Source organism: Ochotona curzoniae, unplaced genomic scaffold (assembly GCF_017591425.1).
Source record: "Ochotona curzoniae isolate NIBS_2020 unplaced genomic scaffold, NIBS_Ocur_1.0 scaffold_3208, whole genome shotgun sequence".
Lineage (NCBI taxonomy): Eukaryota > Metazoa > Chordata > Mammalia > Lagomorpha > Ochotonidae > Ochotona > Ochotona curzoniae.
In genome coordinates this window covers 13,962,581-13,987,399 of record NW_024467106.1, presented here as the reverse complement: position 1 = coordinate 13,987,399, position 24,819 = coordinate 13,962,581, and the positions used below count along the sequence as shown (strand labels likewise).

Sequence of the window (24,819 nt, the reverse complement as noted above, 5' to 3'; positions counted from 1 at the left end):
CAGCACACAGCAATAGGGCAGAACACAGAAGGTAACCCTTTCAAAATTCTGGCTGTGCAAAAAACGAAAATATCTTTTGCAAACCCTCCCACATTCCACAAGGACAAAATAGGAGGCAATTTCACTGTTGCACAAAGGGATTCACTGGCCAGTTATGTGAAAGAACTCATTAACTTTTAAGCTATAGCATTCTGGGGTCTTCAGTCTAGTTATATTAAGATTGTTATACAGCTTCAGGTTAGTCATTTAATGTTCCTATATTCTTTCCTTATACAAAAATTAATTCCTTCTTCCTCATACAGATTTCAAAGTTCCCATTCAGTTCAGATGAAAGGTAATCTCAATTAGAAATCAGAACTCCTGGTTGTCCCTTTTAAACCTGGTGCTTTGTTAGGTTCTCCAGTCACATGCTCATTCAGCCCCAAACTGGTCCCTGCACAGGAACCTTTCCTTTGCCCAGAGATGCCCTAGCCCTATTGTCTAAACTTATAGACATTCTGGAGTATGTTCATTTCTCATCACCTCCACAGTTGCTGACCTACAGCATTTTATTAAGCTATAGTCATCTTTATTCCTATAATGGATGTTTGTGAGTGCCATTTTGCACATTTCTGCCAATGTCTATTCCACATGAGGTTACTGTCACTTGACGGGTCACATTATAAATGTAAATAAAACCACTCCTGTCCCCTGCTCAGGAGTCTCCAATGACTGCCCATTCATCTTCTGAAGGATGTTCCTTAATCTACAACTAGATCCTAATCATGTAGCCTCAAGCTTTCTCACCAACCTTATCTTTTTCTGCCCTTCTTCCTGCCCTAAGTACACTTGTCATTGTGGCCTTCTTGCTGCACTGCATATATTAGTCTTGTTCTGCCCTCAGGGTGCTGCTATTGGACTTTCCCTATCTATCTTTCTCTACTTTCTACAGGGCCTGCACAAACGCCACCTCCTCAGGAAGGTCTTCTCTAATCACCAAGTCAGAGATATCCCCTTTCGCTGCGCCTATCACTGTCTTTCCTTACCCTCCTGCATGATTCTTTGTAGATGATGCCATCTCTTCACTCCTGGCCTATCTGTGACGTTAGAATAGGACCTTCAGGAGATCAGGACCTCTGTTTTTCCATCCACACACTCTGCTTTCAGTACAGTGCCTGGACGATTGTAGGCACTCAATAAATACTTGTTGAATGCATAAACAGATACTGAACGTGAAGACATGCACAACAGTTCAAAGTGGAATAGCTGAAGGGAAAATTATACATTCTTTGCTCTGCTTGCCCGATGCAAAAAGAAGAGGACTTTCAAGTGGGTTTGTGAATCTCAAAAGTGCATAAACTTTTCAGGCACTCACCCACATGCTTTAGTAAGGAACATTCAGGGGAATGAAGGGAATTCAAAAATGAATTTTAGTTTACTGGGCTTGGCATGTGATTTCCCAGACATCCCCCTCTTGCAGTAGTTTCAAGCTTAAGGGGCAGGAATTCCAATATTATTGTAAGCTGGTCAAAAAGGTCCCATAAGCTCTCCCACATGTGTTTTAAGGGGAAGGTAGACTAAGGAGTATTTTCTTGGGGTCCCTGTCCTCCTTCTGTTCCTCCTTCACTTGATTCTTTCATCCATCAGCCCACAAGGTATGCACACAACAGTTATTGATGCCTTCCTCTATAAGTGTTAGAACACATATTGCAGGCTAGATTTCAGCTTAGGTTCATCTTCACCATCTGATTTTGAACACATTGCTTAACCTGTCTGAATATTTTTTACATAATTAAAACATTTGGGGCAATATGAACAACACAGACACCAATTCCAAGCCTCACCAACCTTTCATGGAGATAAAAGAGATTTTCTGGGGATTGACAATTAGATTTCGCTGTGACATTACATATATTACATAAAGCAAGGTGTTGCGATCTGCTTTTTGAAGCTTTCCAGATGGGAGTGGATGGGTAAAATTGCACTAGAACTTGAAAAGCTAATTCTCTCTCACTGTGCTGGCATTCCTTCTTATTAAAGAAAATTGTACATACTTTATATATTCAGAAATAACATAACTATAAAATGCAGAAAATCATTAACTATGTTGACTTCTACCGGCTTTGAATGATACCTACAACCTTATATTAGAGGAAGATGATGGTGTTGGCCCAAACAAAAAGTTCTCCTTTTGAATGACTGAAAACTCCACATTCCCACACACTCTGATAACTTCCCGCAGAATGAATCATCACATCATGATGGGAAGCATTTGGGAAGTAAATGCTGTAAGTCCAGTTTCTAAATATGAACTGGTTCTCTGAACTAAATTCATTGATTGAAGGACAGCCTGGGTAGCATGAGAAAGGCCGCAACACTAACACATGTGGCTAATAGTTCTTCTAGGCCTTCCCCAGGTTGACTTACATCTGTTTAGAAATTGGGTAACCAGACACCAACTCGACAAGGCTAACCTCCAGAAATGTCACAGGCCGCTGAATAAAGTTTGATTTATATGCAAGGACCAGGATTGCTTACTCACAATTGTTTAAAATTTTATTATTTGATAGGGACGGGGGAAGTGGAAGGGATAAAATGTCCTATAGGCCATTTCATTCCTCACACTAGCCAGGGGCCGTGGGCAAGGCCAAAGCTGGGATATAAGAACTCAATCCAGCTTCCCCAAATAGGAGGCAGAATCTCACTAAGTAAGCCATGACCCCTGCCTCCAAGAGTGCACATGAGCAGGAGGCTGGGATTGGGAAGGAAGAGGCAAGCCTAGGCACTGTAATACAAGATGTAGTCATCACAACCAGCGTCTAAATAGTTACACCAAATGTAGGGGACATACAGCCTGCCAGGTAACAAAACGGAGTTCTGGTATAGTCTAGCCCACAAGGTGATAGTTACCTTGCTATTTTTCCAAGTATATAGCGGATATAAACACAGCAGCTAACAGAATCAACCTCTGATTTCCTTGAACGCTATGATAAAACTATCATAGAGAAGACAAATGGAGGGATTTACACTACTAGGCAAGAGAGGAAACAAAAAGCAACACCCCAGCGTGTGGGGAATAGAAATGGTGAGGGGAATCATTCAAGATTGTAAGGATGCATGGGCGGTAGTCTCCATCATGGTTAAACTTAATTCACTAATTTGCTCCTTCAAAATCCATAAAGGTCCAAGAACACGACAATGAACTCCCACAAACTCAAAAAGGTGGTAAGCTCAACTGTAGCTGCCAGATGTAGTGTCATTATTATAGGCAACTGGCACAGTCTTGAGTATATACTAGGTGCCCACTGACCTGGAAAATCACTCCATCACAATCTAGATAGAGAATCAGAGGAAGTTTGTACTCATGTGAGACAGCACCATATTACATTCAGAGTCTTACCCAGTGGTTCCATTAAACACAGCTTCAATTCACTGTATTCTTTTAGCTAGTTCTGTTGCAACATCATCTGAAAAGACACGGACCACCTTGACATTCTGTAGAATGAAGACTCTGGTCCATTATGTGAATGCTCAATGGGCCAAACAAATAAGAAACATATACCCCAGGATTTGGTAAGACATGTGCTGCAGACTGCAAAAGCTGAATCCTATAAAGAATTGGAGGTTCACTGAATCAGAGAGTACCATGTCATACCAGGTACTATTCCTGGCAACAACAAAGAAACAGCAACATCAACTTCATGCTTCCAGGAAGGAAGCAGAATTATTGGTGTACTTCTGCATTCTGGATGCAGAGATGCAGTAAATTACACACTTGGAAACAGTGGCCTGGCCCATTTTTTATTGCATAGCATGGGAAGCTGCCAACTCTGAGAGGATCACACAGCAGGAAAGAACTCTTAAGCAGTCAGGTCAAAACACAAACAATCAAACTATTTGTACTCTATGGCCTAGTGAACCCTGGAGTTTAAAGAGTTAGTGGTAGGGCCTGGCATGGTAAACCAGTGGCTCAAGTTCTCACCTTGCACACTCCTGGGATTCCACATGGACACTGCTTCGTATCCCAGAAACCCCACCTCCAATCTAGCTCCCTGCTTGTAGCCAGGGAAAGCAGTAGAGGACAGGCCAATGCCTTGAGATCCAGCACTCGTTGGGGAGACCCAGAATTAGCTTCTGGCTCCTGGCTTACGACTGGCTCATCTGCAGCTGTGACAGCCACTTGGGAAGGGAATCACCAGACACAAGATTTTCCTCTCTGTCTCTCATCATCTCTGTGTATCTGATTTTCCAATAAAAAGAAATCTTTAAAAAGGAGAGAGTTAGTGGTAGTAATGAGTGCTAGGTTACATTTATGACAGGTGCTAGCAGAGGTTTACAGTGTAGATCTGTGTGCTTTTGAAGCAGGGCCATAACATTTGTAATAGACAGCTCTGCATTAAGGGCATTTGGAGTGGGAAAGGTCCTGGTGTACCAATGGATCCTATCAATAGACCATGCATGATCCAGCATTTATCATACACTGTTTGGGTCAGACTCACAAAATAACATGGTACAGTTTTATTCTCATCTTACGACAGAAGTGGCACATGCAGCACTAGGTCGAAGCAAGGTCAACAGAGCAAGTAAGCTGTAAAAGTCAATTTCATATCATCCATCACTAGTGTACTGGTGTTCTTCACTCAATGTCAGCTGATGATCACCTGAGAGTAGGAAGAGGAGGAGATCAAAAGAGATTGATTCTGCATACAGATGCAAGGCTGCAAGCTAAAAACCGGCTTCTGCGGCACAGTGGGCAAAATTTCAAAGGGGACATCTTTTAATCCTCTGTATGGGGAGAAAAAACTGGAGATAAAATATTTGTAGATGGGGCCCAGCGCGGTGGCACAAGTGGTTAAAGTCCTCGCCTTGCACGCCCGGGATCCCATATGGGCAACGGTTCTAGTCCCGGCAGCCCCGCTTCCCATCCAGCTCCCTGCCTGTGGCCTGGGAAAGCAGTCGAGGACAGCCCAAAGCTTTGGGACCCTGCACCCGCGTGGGAGACCTGGAAGAGGCTCCTGGCTTCGGATCGGCATAGCATCGGCCCGTTGCGGCTCACTTGGGGAGTGAATCATTGGACGGAAGTCTTCCTCTCTGTCTCTTCTCTGTATATCCACCTTTCCAATAAAAAAATTAAAAATAAATCTTTAAAAAAAACATTTGTAGATAAATGTCATGCTTGGTTGATCAGTTACCTTGACAGTAAAACGTGCAAGGTAGTCTTGCGGTTATCTTTGGTGCCTGGCTTACGGAGATGATGGACCATTGTGGAGCTTCCTTTTTTCCCTATCCCTGGCTTTCACACAAGCCATCCCCAATGCTGCACAGAATACATGGCCCCGTTCACCTGGAGCCTGCTTCCAGCCCTCAACCTCCTTCAAGCTGACTGCTGTACAGTACAGAAATACACAGTTAACATCACACGTGCACATACACACATGACCAAAGGAACAGCACAGATTCGACGGGGGATGAAATTACGCCCATGCAGGGTCATTCTGGCCCTGAGATTCAGGAAAAGGAAGTCAAGAATGAGAATACCCTCCTACTATATGAATAACAGGGCAAACTGAAGGCACAGGGCGCTAGGCTTCCCCTAGAGGGGCAGGATCTTCTTAGCTTTCACACTTTTTTAAACTTTCATTGAATGTTGAACTTTGTGTTCAGCAGACAGCGGCCAAGAATCAATATCTCAGAGCAGTGAATATTCAAAGGCAGAGCTGTGGGCACCATGCCTGGCTTCAGCACCAAGGATCATAGCAGTGGCCTTCAACGAGGGTTGGGGGCTTTTTCTTTGTATTGCAGGTAACAAGAACCCAGGCTTTGGACTTGAACATATCTGAGTTCAAACTCTAACTCTGCCACTGACCAACTGTCCAACAACTGTTACACACCTTTTGTCTTGTTAGACTCAAGGTTCTTACCCCCAAAATGGGGATAATAATAATTATATACCTAATGGAGATTTAATTATATAATACTGAAAATTGGCACGATGTAAACTTCATCAACAAGAAATAACCCTAGTGTTTCCTACATTGTTAAACGTTGGCATGTCCACTGGTTGCAGCTCTACTTGTCCTACTTGTCCATTCAAATCTTTACATTTAAGGACTCAGAAATTTGGCAACACTAGGAGTCAGAGAAAGAAGAGAAACTGTAATTGAGGCTATAATTTCCTCATACCCCCACGTTTCCCAAATACTGTTCCTTTTCTCCAGGCTCATCTTGTTTAAATTTGGACGTGGACACGCCCAGGTATTCAGTTGCATGTCCCTCTGATGCACAGTGTCAAACGAGAGTCAGAAGCCATATTCTTACCTTCCATCTCCATAGCACGCTTGCCTGTATATGCTTTCATAGAATCATGGAACCACAGTGGTTAGTATAATGCCTGGGACACTATAATACCCAACCAAAATCTGGAATACTAAACCTAAGGCAGGACTGGGAGGGAGGTGTTTAGCTTTGTCTTTGGGTCAAAGGCTAGCCACGAACCTTCTCCAGGGATCCATTTCTCACTTGCACAAAAAGAGCATTCCTGGGCCTCTTCCATCATTAAGGTTTTCTGTGTAATGGACAGAAATAAGAACTAAGATTCAGTAAGTCAGGGTTGAGGTGAGAGGGTCCCAAATCTGCCACTGACTTACGGTATAACAGCCGTTTCCTCTCTCTGCCTCAGTTTTCTCATCTATATTCCAGGATCATTTCTGCATGGTTACCTACGCCCTCAACAATTCTGAATTTGTTGATTTCGGGGCTCTCAGGTGCCTAAGGGCAAGGCCTGTTTGTAGGATGTGACACAGTAAGAGAAAAGGTATTTCCCATCTATCCTGAAGTGGCCACAAGTTACTGAAGACTTCTGGTACCTTGCTGGATAAAATCTCCCCTAACAACCCCAGCAATCATGATTCCTAACACTGCATGTAACAAAAACAAGCCGTATCCAAGTACTCACAACTCTGACAGTATTGTTCTATCAGAGCTCTACCAGCTAATGCGTGAGAAGCCTTGTGGAGGCAAGGAAGGTGCTGCTGTTGGAGACCTCACTCCCATCTCCCTGCAGACACTCCCAAACCTAAGTAGTGATGGCATCTGGCAGCGAAGACAGCATCAGGTCTTACTCTACAAGCTGTGGCTGCAATGCCATGTTCTTTTTCCTTCCAGCTTTGTAAGAGAAGGCAAGTGGCTCAAACTCTCTGGACCTCCCATCTACTCATCCGTGGAGCTTTCTCTGCTGATATTACATGGTTATTGCAAAGAGTACCTAAGATAATGGATATGAAAATTTGTTGTAAGTGGTTAAGCTCTCTTCAAACACGAGGTATTGTCATTATGCTAATAAAAAGCAAACATATGTTTTTCACCATAAAAAAATAGCACATGAATATTTCACAAGCGTGGACTGACCTACTGGGGCACATTATTTGTTGTCTCACCTCTCAGTGTTTTTTTGAATATACACTCCCTTTTTTCATTACTAACTTTCTAATAATCTCCCCTTCCGAATATGATCATCCAACTCTCTTTGTCTTTCCCGTCATTTCTCCTTAATATCCCCTCTCAGGCACAGCTATTTATTACTCAACTCAGAGTGGCTTGGGGAGATGGTTAGAAAAATATATACATGCATATTTTGTACACAGACATAAACAAAATGGAGCCAGGGTGCCTCCATTCTAAGCCGAGATATTAAAAAGTATTCATCTTCCTCGTAGGTCTGTCAGAGTTGCTCATATTAGTGATACTTAGTCTGAAATTAGGCTTAACAACCCCATCCCTAAAGTAGCCTCAAATTTTTCACATGTGGAATTAATGTAGAGAGGGAACAAATGAACTAGCCCTCGAATTTTTTTTTTCTTTTCTTTAATCTTAAAAAAGTTTTACAAAGCCTTTTGGAGTCTCTCTTGGCTAAAAAGAAATCCTTTTGCCATTAACTGTTCCTGCAGAGAAAGCCTGCTAGCTGCAAGATCATGATGAGGGTAAGCATTAATTAAATCTAACTGTGAGCGAATAATTATGTACACATATCCATCAGGACATGTCGTCACTACCAAGTAACAAAGTTGGATACAAACTCCATCAGCAGAACTGTCAGGCAGCTGTTAAAAGGATATAAATGCATCCCCAAAGGATCATTTTACTTAGGGAGGGGGGATGAAAATTGGATTGCAAAGGATTAATGAGGCAAGGGGTTTGTGTTTTCAATTGGATATAAAATGCAAACCAAGTAAGTAGTGATATCATCATTTAACCTTAATGTTTAGCTACATTTGGATTTCTAACATGCAGTAGGCACCATTAGATCTTGTACATCAAACCAACATTTTCCATCATGGAATAAGATTAAAGGTTAGCTTCTTTCCAGTTAAACCTTACAAAAGTTTACAGCAGAATCATAAAATTTAATTCACGCAGATGGCATACTCTTAATAATCATTAGGCAAGAAAATGAAAATAAATCCCACCCGAGCAATTAGGATATTCAGTGACGTTTTCTGTTGTTGATGCTGTTTTCATGTTTGCCAAATCTCTCTGCAAGCTCTGAGAGCTGTGTATGTGCTGAGACTCCGCAAAGGTGATATCAACGCAAGACGTGCAGGCAGCTGCTACAAATAGGCACAAATACACTGCGGGGGAGAGTGGTGGCTCTGGAAGCAGTTTTGCGTTTATCTTTAGGCTCCACCACTGACTGGCTCAACAAGCTAGAACAACGTATTTCACAATTCTGAGCATCACCTTCTTTGACAAAAGAAGGGTTAAGAGAAGGGCTGCACACAAACACATGGGAAAGTAACCATCATAGTAAGTGGCACTAAATAAGCGGTCAGCAGTTGTTTCCCACCAGTGTTTTGTGCCAAAGTATGGGACACAATAAAAGGAAAGTGCAACAGTTGCCTCGGGTCTTGTTTTTCCTGTAATTTCATCATTGCTAGAGGAATCATGGGCAGGAATGGTTTCCAACCAAGGCAAAACAGTAGGGAGTCTTGATTGGTTTCAAAACAGCCTTGGTAGACAACTACAGGGGTCACCACCAAGGTTATCTTGTCCAGTGCATCATACTATCCCATAACTATGTCACCTACAAGCTTATGTGATCGATCTGGCTAGTTGACTGCCTCTTCCTTCTTCTACGCTTGGAACCCACAGGGGCCTCACATGTCTGAATTTCCATTGTAATTCCTGAATCTAGCATGGTGTGTCACTCTTAGCAGTTGAAGGAATAATTGAAAGTCAAGTCGGAGACCCAGGACGCTGGAACCCACTTACACAGAGAAGAACCACGAGAGGATAGAATCCAGAAAATGGGGAAGAGCTGCAACAGCCTAAGTGTGCAGTCAGAGAGAGCCTCAAGCTGTGTCAAGAGTGAGATCTTGACTCTGACTGGTGTAGCTGTGAGGGACACAGAATTCAGAGAACCCATCCGAGACACTAGCCATTTTATAATTACACCGGTAATATCTGCTCATGAATGTAAGGTACCTTGCGGGGCTCTTTTTCTGCAGTCCTGCCTGAAAGCAGAATGACTTCTTCAAATACTTTTATGAAGGTTGCTGCCTTTGTCACAACATTCCACTAAAGGAGCACTCCAATCCCTCTCAACCATTTCCTCTGGCAAGTCAGCGAGGCTGACATGGATACAGGAGAGGGTTGCAGATCACTACATTCTCCCACTTCCAAATCTTCACAATTAGCTCTGACATAAGTAATATGGAAGAGGTTTGCTCTTTACAGATGATATCCTGATAAAAGGAATGATTTCCTCGGCTTGAAAAGCAAATGTAACAAATACGGATCAAAACCAGAAACCACTGTTTTGCCTTAGCACTGATCAGCTCAAAACCCTAAACCCAAAAGCCAAAATACAAGACCACTGCCCTTAGATTGCTGATGCACAATCCCACCCTGATTTGAAATGAATGCCTTTCAAAGACACAGTTATTACAGAATATTTAGTCATACATTTTGTAAAGAATCATCACTGAACATAAAATGAAATTTCAGGCAAGTCGGTCAAAGCAAAAAATTGAAGTCATAAAATGTCAAGACCCATAAAGTGAATTTCTCACTTCTTCAGAAAAACCTTTAACCTCCAACTCTTGGAGGCAGAACTTATACATGTCTATTTTATGATTATGTCATCAATAGTTCAGTTAAACTTTTCTGTATTATTTTTGTCTACCTAATTCAATAGGAAGATTTCTGCAAAAAGCTTCAACTTTGGATGCATATGAATCAACTTGTCATTATACTTCTCTCAATATTTCCTTTTAAATGTGGAAGCTGTAGTTAGTACAGATTTTGTTTCTCTCCAGGTAAATTGGTTCCTTTTATGATTAATTAATGATCCTCTTTATTTGTATGGAGGTTTTTGTTTGTTACATGTGCTTGAAATTATTTTATTTTGTGATATATTTACATCTCTAAAAGCCTTTATTGAACAAGTGTTTGCCTTTTTCTTTGGTTGTTTACTTTCAAACTTTGTATCCTTATTTTGGGGAGATTTCTGGTAAACATCATTACTATCTTATATAAAATAATCTGGCTTTACAATTTAAACAAATTAGGCTAACTGATTTCTGGTGCTTTATAGTTTATTTTTATCACTCTTTATTTCCCCTGGTTATTTCTTGTACTTCCTTTCCATTTTCAACCTATCAGATCACAGTCCCTAACTAGGACTTCAGCTTCGAATCTTTTAACCTGTCTTTGTATTTCATACATAGAGATCTCCATTCCTCATATCTCAGGCATTTCCTTTCTTTACATGCTGGATGCCTTGACTGTTTTCAATAAGCTGTATTTTTTACCCAACACTTGCTTTGGGCCCATGTCAGCTTTGTCTACTCATCTGTTGACTGCTTTACATTTATGTATGAGTAGGAGCTTCCACCCATTAGCATTAAAATATATATATTTAGCAATTAGGATCTCCCCAAAATTTTGAAGTTCCATGTACAAATACAGAACAAGAACTTGGTAACAGAGTTGTGCTTATGCAGCAGCAACTCCAGCCACCTATTCCCAGAATGCCTACTTGGATCACAGCTTAAAAATTCTGGCTAATGGCTCAGGCACTCCATGCCACTGTCTCAGGATATGGAGTCAAGTCTGCATCACACTTGGGAGAAGGCAAAGCTTCTCCCTCCTGATTCACTCATTTGATTATGGGTGAATTATAAAACAACCAAAACCACCAATTTTGAACTACATGTTTCATCACGGTTCCCCAACAATCAGTCCTAGCATATGGAACAGGCACAATTTTACATGGTTTTACAAAGTCCAGTGACATGGGAAAGGCATGACTTTGTATATCACAGGGATTGGATATCTGGGCGTTCTGTCTTCTGTGATGACACTTATGTCTCTCCCTCCACCATCTATCTACAAGCAGAACATTTTGAAATTGGCTTTATTTCTGACGGACAAGACTGACTCTGACCATCAGTATGAAACACAAAGGATGACACGCACCTTCAGAGCTTAGTCTTAAAAGGTCTTACATCCCCATGCACTTTTTGGAGCCCTCCAGCATGTGAACCAGCCTAGGACATCTGCCACTTGACCAAGGTCAAATAAAACTGTTCCACATAGAATAGAACTACTCACTGGACCAAGCTTAATGTTTGACACAAAGTAAGTACCCAAATGATTGCTGCTTTAAGTTACTACATTTCAAGACTTTAAAAATTGTGCAACAACTCATAGTATTACACCATTCTCATGACAGAAGAATTTCAGAGTTGTGCCCCTAGGCCCTAACAGGAACTGGTTCAGTATTCTCCTAAAGCTACTTGTGGTTGCCTGTCCACTTGCCAGAGCAGATAAAATTGAGCGTTCCCTGACATATTTCAGATGGACCAAAAAAAAAAAAAAAAAACGCCTAAAGGAAGCATACGCTTTGAGGAATGCAAAGTTCTCTGAAAGACATATCAAGTAAGATTTATGGAGGCAGTTATGTGCTGGGGTTGCAGATCAGCTATGCCTCAGTCCAACACAGCGTGAGGATCAGTGCATTGCTGGTGCTGGTGTGGTACCTGGCTGTCGCTTCCAGGAAGGACAGTTGGCCAAATAAGTCAGATATCTAGGGCAAAGACTCCTGATCAAGATGTGTGTGTGTGTGTGTGTGTGTGTGTGTGTGTGTGTGTGTGTCGCTCCCTGTCACTGAGGGTGCCTGGGCTTCTGATTCTGGGATGCAACTAATCTATAGCATGCCTTGGAGAAGTATTCCTATATTCATCCTGGTCTTAAAGTTGCTCTGGGAAGAAAGAAACTCAGGAATTCTTATTTCCCAATGTACTATGCATACAGTCCTGAGGAGACTGAACAGTTTTCTCTGAGGACAGATTATACTAAGAGTTAGGGTTCAAATCAAGGCTTTTTCACTACAAATTCTGGACTTTTCACTATTCAATATGCTAGCCAATTAAATCTTTAATCAAAGACTATTCAACTTGGAGACTTGTACAAATTATTGAGCTCGTCAACGTGGCTTTCCAAATTAATAACAAAGATTAATCACTGTGTTCAGCGTAGCCTATTGAGTACTTGACATACATAAACTTTCATATACCCAATCTACTAAAAACTGACCAACTGTAAGATCTGCAGATTAGGTAACAAAGACCTTCTACATAAGGTATTTCTAAGTCAGTGGGAGAGTTGGGCACTAATCTATCTCTTCATGATGCTATAATCTAAGTGCACCGCCACAAAGGATACAGCCCCTAGATGGGGACACCGAGGCCTGCAGATTAGAAGGTCGTGTCCAAGAGCATGCAGAAAGATTTACTGCCCATTAATTCATCAAGCATTAATTGAACATCTGCTATCTGTCAGAACCAGAGCAGTCGATGGGAACACAGGCATGGGCTGGATATTCCTGCTGCACTTGAAGTGATTAATTAAGGAAGATGATGAGAAGTGGGCATAAATTAGTCTAGTAAAAGGTAATAAGTGACAAGTGCCTTAAAAAAAGTTGGTGAAGAAGGTATAAAAGCTTGAAGCAAATATGCATGATTTCCCTTTGGGAAAAAAAAAATCAAGAGATTTCATAGAAAAAGTAACTAACATTTTGTTTGGAAGAAAGAACAGGCAGTCTTGGGGGTATTCGCAATGCTTAAGGGAAGAATAAAGTAAAACACAGAAACAGAAGCAACAGCGGTTATATAAATTAGTCTTCAGGCAGCTGGGATATATCTAAGTATTCCTTTTAATACCTGCACCTGGGTAATGGCTCAAGATGAACTTAATTTTGACCATACAGAATCAAAACTTTCCCAGACAACTTGATGGCATGGGAAAGCCACTAAGGAGGGTAACGGGTTGGTGGAACTAAGATAGGGACCAAAGAAATGAGATTGATCCTGGGACTGTACTTTCAATATTTCAGCAGAGGGGCTGGTGCAGTGGCTTAGCAAGCTAACCCTCCATCTTGCAGTGCTGACATCCAAAATGGGCTCTTGTTCATAGCCTGGTTGCCCCACTTCCAATCTAGCTCCCTGTTTATGGCCTGGGAAAGCAGTAGAGGATGACTTAAGGCCTTGGGCCCCTGAAACCACGTGGGAGACCAGAAGAAGCTCTTGGTTCCTGGCTTGAACAAGTCTGTGTCTGGCTTTGCAACCATTTGTTCCAGTGGGAGGAAAATCTCTCTGTGTCTCCCTCTTTCAAGTAAAATAAATAAATCCCTATAAAAAAAACACTAAACTATTCTCACTAAAATTATGTATTTAAGCAGAAGAACAACTCATTAAAGCAATTAACTTAAAGTCATTAATATTTCTATTTTCTTCCAAATATGTGCATGATTTATGGCTGGTTACTAATACAAATAGATACACACACATGTGCAAAATATGCATTGCAGGCAGAGTGTCCACAATTTACCTAAACAGTGGAGCTGTGAAGGGAAGAATGACGGAAGCAAAATTTGCTTTCTGAAAAGAGTGGAGTCACCCAGAGCCTGACTGTGACGGAAAATCTCTTACATCCTGGTTCATGTTTATCAATAGATATTCCCACAATGCTCTGTTTTTATTCTCATATGTTTTGATGTGTTCTATTTATTCTATCAAAAATAGCATATTAACTTGTCTCTTTAGCTTCTACCCATGTTCTCTTCAAAACTTGCCTCCTTTATGAAGCCTTCTTTAATTATCCTATCAGTTTAACAAAAACCCCAAGTCAGCCTACATTAACTCCTGGTATCCACTATGGTTGCAAATGTATGATCCTTTTTCTGCTAGTAAATGATGAAGTATTCATGCGCAGAGATCCACTGACCATATTCTTTATGCATATGGCATACCAACCATCTGAGGGGTGGCAAGTAGTGGAACCTTGCAAATGTGCACAAAGCTCTGTCCAGTGACTTTGGGAATTTCTGAGAACACAGACCTGACTTCCAGAGACAACCTGAAGGGGGCAGCCTTGCCTCTTTGTTGGTTCAACAAGAGTATGATGCCTCACCTCAAACCTCGCTTCTCAACAACCTTTTAACACAAGTGATGATAAAGACACATTGTTTATCTAACAAACTACATCTTCTTCCTTCCTGTGTCTATACAAGGCTTGTACAATTTCACAGCTCAAAAATATGTGCCAGGGTAGTCAAATCATCTGGAGATTTAAATGTAGGTTCTGAATTCACAGCTAACTCACTAGTTGTGTAAACTGGGTGAATCACTTAGCGGTGTAAGTTTGACTTTCTTCCTTTGTTGAATGAAAATAATTATGACGCTTGGTTATGAGATCCTTGGGATCTTCTAAGTGAGATCATGTGTGGTAAGCACACCACCTAGAGCGCCCTATCCTTTTAATAGTTACTTTTCACCTTTTTAAACAATTGACTTATTTTGTTCTTTTATGATACAGTTCCATAGGCCCTGAGACGTTTCAATCTGCACTTTGTGAGGTGGCCAACTACCTTCTTTCAATTATGTATGCATCCATCCATTTTCTCACTCATCCAATCTTGACAGGTTTTTCTGCCAGTCATTTGGGCTATAGAGACATAAATGGGGATTTAGGCATGGAAGTAGGTCCACACGCATTTATGTAGGTCTCCACTCAGGGCTGTGATAAATACTGACCCTGTGAGCATCCCCATGCATGACTGACTGTCTTAGCGGGGACCAGGGCTGAGCAAGCACGGCACAGAGAAGGGTCTGACACTGGATTTGGAAAATGAGAAACAGTTTTCTGCTTGGTAAAGGGGACAGGCAGGAGAGGATCTTTCAGGCAGAACATGGTCAATGCTCAGACTTGAAAAGTAAAACATATTAGGAAAAGGGAGAGATGGCTCATGTGTTGTGAGATGCAGAAAACACAGTAGGCTGGGACTGGGGGGCAGCAGGTGGTAGGTCCACACTTTGCTCAGCAGGAGCCTTTTAGCACACAATGCCAAATATTTAAACCCATATCACTAATCAAGTAGATTCTTCATCCTAGAAGTACGTAACTGTACCTCCATGTGTAATAATACGGACAAAACCAAAGTGGCAGAATAATGGGGGCTGATACTGTGGTGCAGTGTATTAAGCCACCACTTGCAATCTCCTGGCATCCCACATCAAAGCACCAGTTCAAGCTCCAGCTCTCCTACCTACAATCCAGCTCCCTAGTCACACGCCTGAGAAGTCAGCAGAACCTATCAAACAAGGCTTTTGCCTCTGATCATGGAATTCCTGGATGATAGCTTTGCCCTAGCCTAGACTTGGTCATTGCAAACTCAGGGTGTGAATCAGCAAATGAAAAAAAAAATTGCAATCCTTCTTACTCTTTCTTCCTTCTACTCTCCCTCCCTTCCCCATCTCCCTCTCTATAACGTTGCCTTTTAAATAAGAAATAAATCTTTTAAAATAATAAATAATAAGATAATACATCACATATATTCATTGTGCACATTTGGCCAGATTCTGAGTTAAGTGCTTTACCAGCATTATCTTATTCATCATTATGGAAATCTTTTGAAGATGATATCATTACCATCCCCTTAAAATTAGTGTCATCATGGTTGTTCTGCAGACTCAGTATTGCCTGAAGGTCTCAGCAAACGTTGAATGATTTACCTGCTGAATAAACATGCACAAATCATGAAATAGAAAAGTACAGATTTTACTTTTACAATGCAATCTGTAATCGGGGCCTAATACTTTTGAAGCACAACTGAAGAGTTTTTGGTTGTGCATTCATTGTCATCCTCCTCCAACTTAAGCTTAAAAACTGGAGAAGCTGCCTAGGTAAGGAATAGTTTATCAGCAAAATGCTTAAGGCAGGGGAGCAACATGGCCGGGTTCAACTTGTTTTCCAAAAGATTACTCTGAGCACCAGGCTGGAAGGGGAATTTGCAGTTGACAATGCTGGAGGAAGAGGTTGCTGTAGGGATCTTGATGACACATGATGAAACCTCAGCCATGTCAGAGGCAATGGCCTTGGCATTTTTGAGCTCCTGGCAGTCACATGGGCAGGGCCTTAATAACAGGGACATTGTCAGCTATGCTTTATTAAAGTTGACCCTGTGTCACACATGGAGTCATGTACATATCAGGTATTACTTCACAACCCACGTGGCAATGTGAGCATTATCAGCACTACTTGACAGAAGAGGAAACCGAGGGGATACATCACTCTAGCTTAAGATCAGTTTCAAAGTCAGTGGCGGAATTAAATTTCAAAACAAAAAGTCTGCTTTTGAATCAAGTACATCAACTGTAGAAACCCCGGGACAATCTCTCTAACCCTACCCCCGCAAACACACTAAAAGAAATCCTGTCCTCCTATGACTGCTGACAACTCCTTTGCATGCGCTTGGGACAGTGGGGAGTGGCTACTTAACAGCATCTCATAAAATCCTGTCATCAACAGGAATGCAGCAGCTATGTCCTCCACCAGCCTTTGTCATCTGGCAAACCATGATGCACTTGTGCATCTACCAGGCCTCGCAGGACCAAGCCATCACTACAGAACACATTGGAGTGCTTTTAACCATGTGCTCAGTTCCATGACACTGATTCTGAGCTACCCATTCCATCTGCTAGAAATCACTGGGCACCATGAACTGGGCCTGGAGCCTAATGAAGCAGAGAGAGGCCAGGTGCTCCCATCCTGGGCCAGAAAAGCCATAGCTACCTCAATGACATCAGGAGGAATCGGGGGACATGTAGCAAAAAAAGCAGAATTGAGACCATTATATGTGGGGGGTTTTGTGGTTCTTGCAGACTAATGGAGAGTGTCCAAAACTGCATTGCAATGGATGATTCTGTTATGGAAGATGTTAATTAATATTTCCTGGGAAAACACAGTCTGTGGTTAAGATGGTACCATAGATATGGAATCAAATCCAGGGGCCCAGCTTTGTGTACTATAGGACTTCTCAGGGTCTTAACTTAGGGTCTTTAATAGGCTGAGGTCCTCAGAGATTGAGAACCAAGGTGAACAGGAACTATGCAAAATATTCAAAGTTCTTTTGTCAACATGGAATTATTTTGTTCAAGAAACCCTTAGCAACACGTGTCGAACTACTCTCCCGCAAAGCCTTATCCAAGAACAACTGTAAAGTGTGGAGCAGCATGTTAGCAAGCTGTTTTGGTCATTGCTTCAAGAGCAGCCACTTGAGCATGGTTGATGTGCTACTTGTCAATCAATCTGTTATGGAGAAGTAGGATCGTCTAGAGCTGATACAAAGAGGCTCTGGTTCATCTCAGATCCCTCTTGTACCATCAGTTTGAAAGTTATAAAACAAAAGAACTTTCAAGAGATCTTTGATGCTAATACTCTTGCTGATTCAATAAACACTTATGAAACACATTATATATGTTAGTTTTATGAATAAGAAGCTTTTGTTTCAGAGAGGAAGAGAGTAAACAAGAAGTTGAAATAATTTCACACTAAATTTTCACTAAGGAAGAAATGAAATGAAAAGAGTGACACAACAGATAATAACAGGTGGAAGATAGAAGTAGAACTTCAGACTGAGATGTTACAGAGCACGGCGGTGAGGAGTCGGCATTTAAGTTGAGACCTAACTGGTAAGAAGGGTTTCAGCCAGGGAAGCAGATGGTGGAGAAGAGACAGACCGAGCCATGGCAAGGAGGACGAGCAGCCAAATTCCCAGCTTCTAAAGAAAACTATTTGCTATGCTAGTGAAACATGAAGGAAGCCAGTTAGGCTGGCACACAAAGAAATACAGAACCAGTGATATTAAGAAAGAGGACAGTGCCAGATTCAGGTCATTAAGGGTTTACAGACATGCAAAGTTCAGTTGAGAACAGGAAACTGTTGGAAATGGTTAGGCAGAAGAGTGGTCTTATCTGGTTTATGTTTCCACAGAGAAGACCCCGCTTGCTCTGGAGAGAATCATGGAGGTAAGAAATGACAGTAGTTACAGTGGTGACAAAGAAGGGAGGACAGATTTGATATACCCTGACAAGATACAAATGGATTTCTTCACGCATTGGTTTTCAGAGGCCCCATAGAACTTGTAAATTAAAATAACCCGCTATCTGATCACAGTCTACATCAAACATTAGATTTTCATAAATAATCTAATTCTGAAATTCTGCTCTAAGAAGGAGAAACTGACAGATTCTGAAGGGAAGGCCAAGTTTTATGTGAGAGAAAAAATCTTCCACGTGGCATTACTCATAATCAAGAAATATTAGAAACATCCAAATGCCTGACACTAGGGTTCTGTTTAAGTAAATTATAGTGCCTAGGAAAGAATATTTTTTTAAAAACTCAGTGACATAAAAATGCTTCAAATATGATCCCAGGAAAGTGAATTCAGATTAGCAGAGAAGTAGGGAGAGGTTACAGACTTGTATTTAGGGATATGAATGCACAGGAAGATTACAGGAGAGGAACTGTTAGTGATGGGTAGCTAAGTTTGAGTGAAACTCCAGTGAATCAATGTTCAACTACAAACAAAGGTAAGAAAGCATTGATTCGGTTCCTGATACACACTGCCCACATGTCCCCCCAAAAAGGCTATACTTAGATTTCTACAGATGGCTGAAGGGGTCTTCTTATGTAGACATTGGTGTCTCTAGTTTAAAAAAGATGAAACCAAGTCAGCAACAGAATTAATGACTCATCTGGACTGTAACTTGGCATTGCTATTTGTCTCCATACAATGGCTCAAACCTGAGGTTATCATATAAGTTACACAGAGATGCTCTATCATTTCCTGTGACCTTGATTTAACATGACGATCTCCCTTCCGCACAGGATTGCTGAGAATTTCACAGGAATTAGATATGCTCATAACAAAAAACAAGCATCTATTATGCATCCAGCACTGACCCAAGTCCAGAAATGTGAAGACCTTGGCAATCAATGACACATTCCCATAAAGGCGTCATTCAATTCTGCCTTGCAAATGCTGGTAAGACTTCACCAGCATGGAAATGCATTGTTACACTGCACAGGTTTGGGACTCGGATGTCAGGGTTCTCCATGGCTCCCCCATCTACTGGGTGTTCCATCAGGCAGGTCAGCCAGCGTTCTATGTCTCAGTGGTAGCAACTGTAAGGCAGAACTGATCATACTTGCCTCACAGGGTTGTAATAAGAGAGATGTAATCTATCCATAGATCTAGATCTATTCAGCATCTTCTGTTTGGAATAAAGGCCAATAAATAACAACAACCCTTCATAAAGATCAGAGAGGGAGTTTCATGAAGAGAAAACAGCATGGGAAAGAACACAGATGATACAGCATATGGATTTAGAAAAGCAACACACATCAGAGCTCTGCATTGATTGAATGTTGGTTCAGAAGCCTGAGGATTTCCAAAGGTGTTGGAGAACCACAGAGGCCATGGGGTTATGGGCCGTGACACTGTTGGAGCCAAGGCCCAAGAAATGGAGTAGAACTATGAAGAGAAGTAATCATTGGCAGCTTTAGTGACTAGGAAAAAAAAAAAGGTAGGCTTGGAAATCATGCAATGACAAACAGGTTCCACACAGAATCATACCAGTAGGAGAGGAGGATGACTATGCTTTAGGGGAAAGAGGGTAAAAGAGGGAAGAAAAGGAAGAGCACAGCAAAGCATGCTTTGTAGGAAACGCTGGGCTGGACCTTGTGCTAAAACATTGTAAAAAAATATTCTGTGTGATAGGTTTGGAGAAGTAGAACGATTTGCCCTGGGCGACATAACAGCACATCTGAAATGCGAATGCACTTTCGATTTACGATAGTCCTGCTCTTGATCATTCTACTACACCCGCTTCTAAAGAAGAGGCAAAAATCTCTCTTCCTAGCTCCAAACCTGAAGACGAGTGCACTCTGCCTTTCTTGCACTCTCCAGAGTGTCTCCAGCCACAACTTAAAGAACATCTACTGTGCAGAGGTTCCGGGGCCTCTGGTGTTTTCATATACTGTTGCTCATTATTGCAGTCACTGTATAGTTTGCAGGACTCATTTCCTGTCTCACAGGAGGCAGATGGGGCTCAGGGATGTTGGATGTACACCTACTGTCTCCACGGAAAGGTAATGGCGAGAGAGAGCAACATAAGTTTCAGCAGCACAGAGTAACAACAGAAGAAGGAAAACCTCCCTCAGCATCTGTTGAATTCACGGCAGGAAGTGCCAGGAGGACCTACCTCGAGATCTGCTCCTTCGCTTCCGCTTCCCAGCTGAGGTGCGTGGGGCTGGCCGCAGCTGACCGATCTCGATGGGCGTGTTAGCACGGAAACTCTCCTTGAACTTCTGCATCAGGGACTCCACTGTCTCCTGCGTCGCCTCAGCTGCTGCTATGGGGGTGGCAATGGGGCTGAAGTTAGGGCTTGGCTCACCCTCAGCTCCTGGAGTAAGAGGCTTGGCCAGTCTGAGCCCCAGGAAACCTCTGCACAACTCATACACAGATGCACCAGACATTGACCTATGTACCTGTGTATATGTTAGACTTACTCATTTATTTTCCATGAGTACTCTGTTCCAGACACTGCCCTAGGACCTGGAAATAAGTCTGCTAAGTTATATACAACCCATAGTTCAAGTAATTCATAGTTGGGTAGGAGTTATACCTAAGCAATTCCAACACTGAGAAACTTTTGTGATAGAAGGGTACTGAATTCTGAAGCAGCAGCAACATGGATCATCTCACCCATTCTGGAAACGAATACAGAATTCCAGCAGCAAGTATCTAGACTGAGGTATTAAGGATGAGTAGGAATTAGCAAAGAGCAGATTTTTTCAGGAGAAGGTTGCAGGGGAAATTTGGAAAGAGACAATCTTAGGCAGAAGGAGAACCATGTGTGATGATCTGAATCCAGAAGGAGCATGGTGCACGCATAGTGCAAAGACATTCAAGGTGACTATAAGGGAACTAGGAATTAGGGGCTTGTAAGGATGAAGGGCTAGACACTTTTTCGGACAGGCAATTTGGCACAGCAGTTAACCTGATGCATGGAGTGTCCACAATCCAATTGAGAAGGCCTTGGTTTGAGTCCCGGTTCTGTTCTTCAGCCCAGCTTCCTTTAACACACAGCACTGGAGATGGTGCATAAAGGCTCAAGTGATTGGATCCCCATGCTGGAGATTGATTCTGTGGCTTATGGTTTCAGCCTGGCCTACTCCTGGATGTCACCAGCATGAGTCAACCAGTAGGTAGGAGCATGGTTGATTGATTCAGCAGTCTCTCGCTGGCTTTCAAATAGATGAAATGTGTAAGATGACACCTTATAAACAATTGTAAACAATGGCAAAAACTGTATTACTGAAACGTTTTAAGCATAAAACTGGCCTGTTAAATAACTTTTAAGTAAGTTACTTGATGACAACTCGTGCCTGCAATATGGAGAATGCCGATTGAGAAGGAAATTAGCACTTAGCAGTCAGAACAGCGGCACTGAAGGTCACTCAACATCCTAATAGATAAAGCTACATTACACATAGTTGATCACTTAGGATGATAATTCACTTTACTTGGGTAATCTGACACCTTTCCCCCCACCACACACACAAGGCAGATACCTTGTTCTAAGCTAGCAACTGGCAGGATCAAACCTTCTAACTCCTAGTAAAATGTTTCACCTGCAACATTACTCTATATTGGTTTGTTAATAGCCACATTTCCACAAAGCTTCAAAACTTAGGTTGGTAGAAAGTTCTAGTGATGGGAGAAAATGAGATCATAAGGATAGAAAGAAAAAGGCAGAAGATAAAAGGAAAAAAGCAGAAAATCTTGAAAAGGGAGGAAAGATACAACATAAAAGGCAAGGAGAAGAAATCAGAAAGAAGAGAAGGAAAACTGTCAGATGCCTCAATGCCTTTGTTCTAAGCAATTCCCAGAGAGAGTTCTAACTGGAAAAGTTTAAATTTCTCCCTGCTTCCATCTGCATCTCTAGAAGCTAGGCAACTTCCTCAGTTTGAGTTAACTTCTGTCTCATTCTAAGAGATGGCAGGCAGCAAAGATTTCTGTTTTCCTGAAGAGGTTTTTAGCAGAGCGAACAAAGAAGGTTCCTTGAACACCCCAACACACACAATCCTAAAGATCTCTTGTTTTCTGCAGAAAGTTACTGAGTCAGATGTATCTATAGGGTAAGCTCTACCTAGAGGAATAATTTGAATTTCATATTCTGTGGAACGCCCCATCCTGAGGAATCATGGCAGATCTATGAATGCTAACAATAACAACAACAACAACAACAACAATACTATATCTATATCTTTAGATAGATATAAATATAGATACATAGATATATAAATGAATCATGTGCTAATACTACAGCTTCCTTTTACTGCTTCTCTTGCTGTCACTCCCAAGGTACGTCAGTCAAGCCTACCTGAAGGTGGGTAAAGAATCCAAGCCCAAACGCAAGCTCTCCTTCTAAGAATCAGATGAAAGTACTACAGCCTGTGGCTGCAGAACTCATTTTGAGATACAGGGTAATGCTAAATTTTTATTCCTTAAACCCAGAAATAAGAATCATTTGCTCAAGATGACACACTGGGGTCAAATTCCAGATCAGGCCATAGGCTAGAATCCTATAAGCGAAGGACTCGAACAAGTCTTCCAATTTCTATTCATTGTTCATTCATCTCCCCATTCCACAGTATTTTCAGAAAAACTATTAGGTACTTATGCAGAGTGAAAAAAGTATGTATTAGTCATAATAAGACACCAAAGTTATGCTTAGTTTAAAAATACTAAAAACTGGTTGTCTTAAACAACAGACTTTATTTTGTTATACTTGCGAGATATGGGAATCCAACATTAGGATACCAGTGTGGCTAGGTTTTCTTTGTGGATTTATTCCTGGCTTACAGGAGACAATCTCCATCTTGTATCATCACATGGCAATGAGAACAAGAGGTGGAAGGAGAGACAGCGTGCTAGAGAAAGGGGAAAGAGAGATTTCCCCTGCTCATTAAATTTTCATTACCTCCTAAAGATCCCACTCTCCAGAGAAGGCCCATTTTCGTGGGCCAAATTGTGTCTCCTTCCCTGGTCCCTCAATCCATATATTGAAGTATTAACTCCCAGTGTGACAATATTTGCAGACATGACTTTCAGTGAGGAATTAAGGCTAAATGAAGGCTCAAGATTAGGGATTGTTGTAACCCAATAGGATTACTACTCTTTAAAAAAGTGAGAGAGGACACAAGAGAGGAAGACAAGGAAAGGATGGGCAAGAGGAAGACAGGGAAAGGATGGAAGAGAGAATGAGAGAACTGGTCAATTTCCATATGTATACACAGGAAGGCAATGTCTATAAGCCAGAATGAGGGCCCACACTGGAAATCGCCAATGCCTACCTGCGTTATAATTTGGTGTTCGACTTGCAGCCTCCAGAACCGTGAGAAAATAAATTTCCATTATTGAAGTCACTCAGTCTAGAGTATTTCATTATGGTAGTCCAAGCAGACCAAAACACGGTGGCATTAGTGTGTCTGCGTACATGAATTTGAGGGGAGGGCACAAGTATTCAGACCAAAATTGCGTAAAATGGTGTTAAAAGTGTAAAGATTTTTACCTTATATACAGGAAGATGAATATTAACTAATATTATGCCTTTAAATGTAAACTATTCAGGTGATATATATTATAAAGCAGAAGCAAACATAAGAGATACAATATACTACATTATACATTATTAATTTTTTAAAGATTTATTTATTTTTATTAGAAAGGCAAGTATACAGAGAGGAGTAGAGACAGAGAGGAAGATCTTCTGTCCACTGATTCACTCCCCAAGTGGCCGCAATGGCCAGAACTGTGCAGATCCTCAAAGCCAGGAGACCTGAGCTTCAGCAGGTGCAGCGTCCCAAGCCTTTGGGCCGTCCTTGGATGCTTTATCAGGCCACATGCAGGTAGCTGGATGGGAAGTGGCACCACCAGGATTATAGCCAGTGCCCATATAGGATCCCAGTATGTGCAAGGTGAGGATTTTAGCCAGAAGGCCACCACACCGGGCCCTACATCATACATTATTAAATATTATATTAGAAGACTTGAGAAAATCAGAGAAGCTTTTTCGAGGAAGTTAGTATTGTGGCTAAGATCTGAAGAGTTAATAAAGTGGAAATCGAGGGCAGTTACAGATTGAATAGGATTTGTAATTTAAAAATTACAACTTTGAATCCAAACGGACCCAGCGATTGCAACAACCAGCATGTGCATAAGCTGATTGGTGTGACGAACAGTGTTGCAGTCTGTACTAGCAAACTCACGCAAGAATTAGAGCTGGGATCATCTCAGATGAAGTTTCTTTGGCTATCCCTCCAACTGAACTGCTGATCTTGGAACCCTAACCATCAAGAGACTGTCAGCCAGTGGACTCAATAGGTTTCATTGCGGTTGGGATGGTGAGATTGGCAGCAATCCAGAACTGATGA

The 24,819-nt window shown here is 41.7% G+C and overlaps 1 protein-coding gene across 1 annotated transcript in view; it reads right to left on the bottom strand.

Annotated features, from left to right (window-relative positions):
• The window catches only part of ASTN2 (astrotactin 2), a 936,573-nt gene that overhangs the window by 645,559 nt on the left and 266,195 nt on the right, over positions 1-24,819 (bottom strand). The window contains exon 4 of the mRNA XM_040963108.1: positions 20,583-20,732. Within this exon, the coding sequence (XP_040819042.1) occupies positions 20,583-20,732 (150 nt within the window). The remainder of the gene's footprint in view (positions 1-20,582; positions 20,733-24,819) is intronic.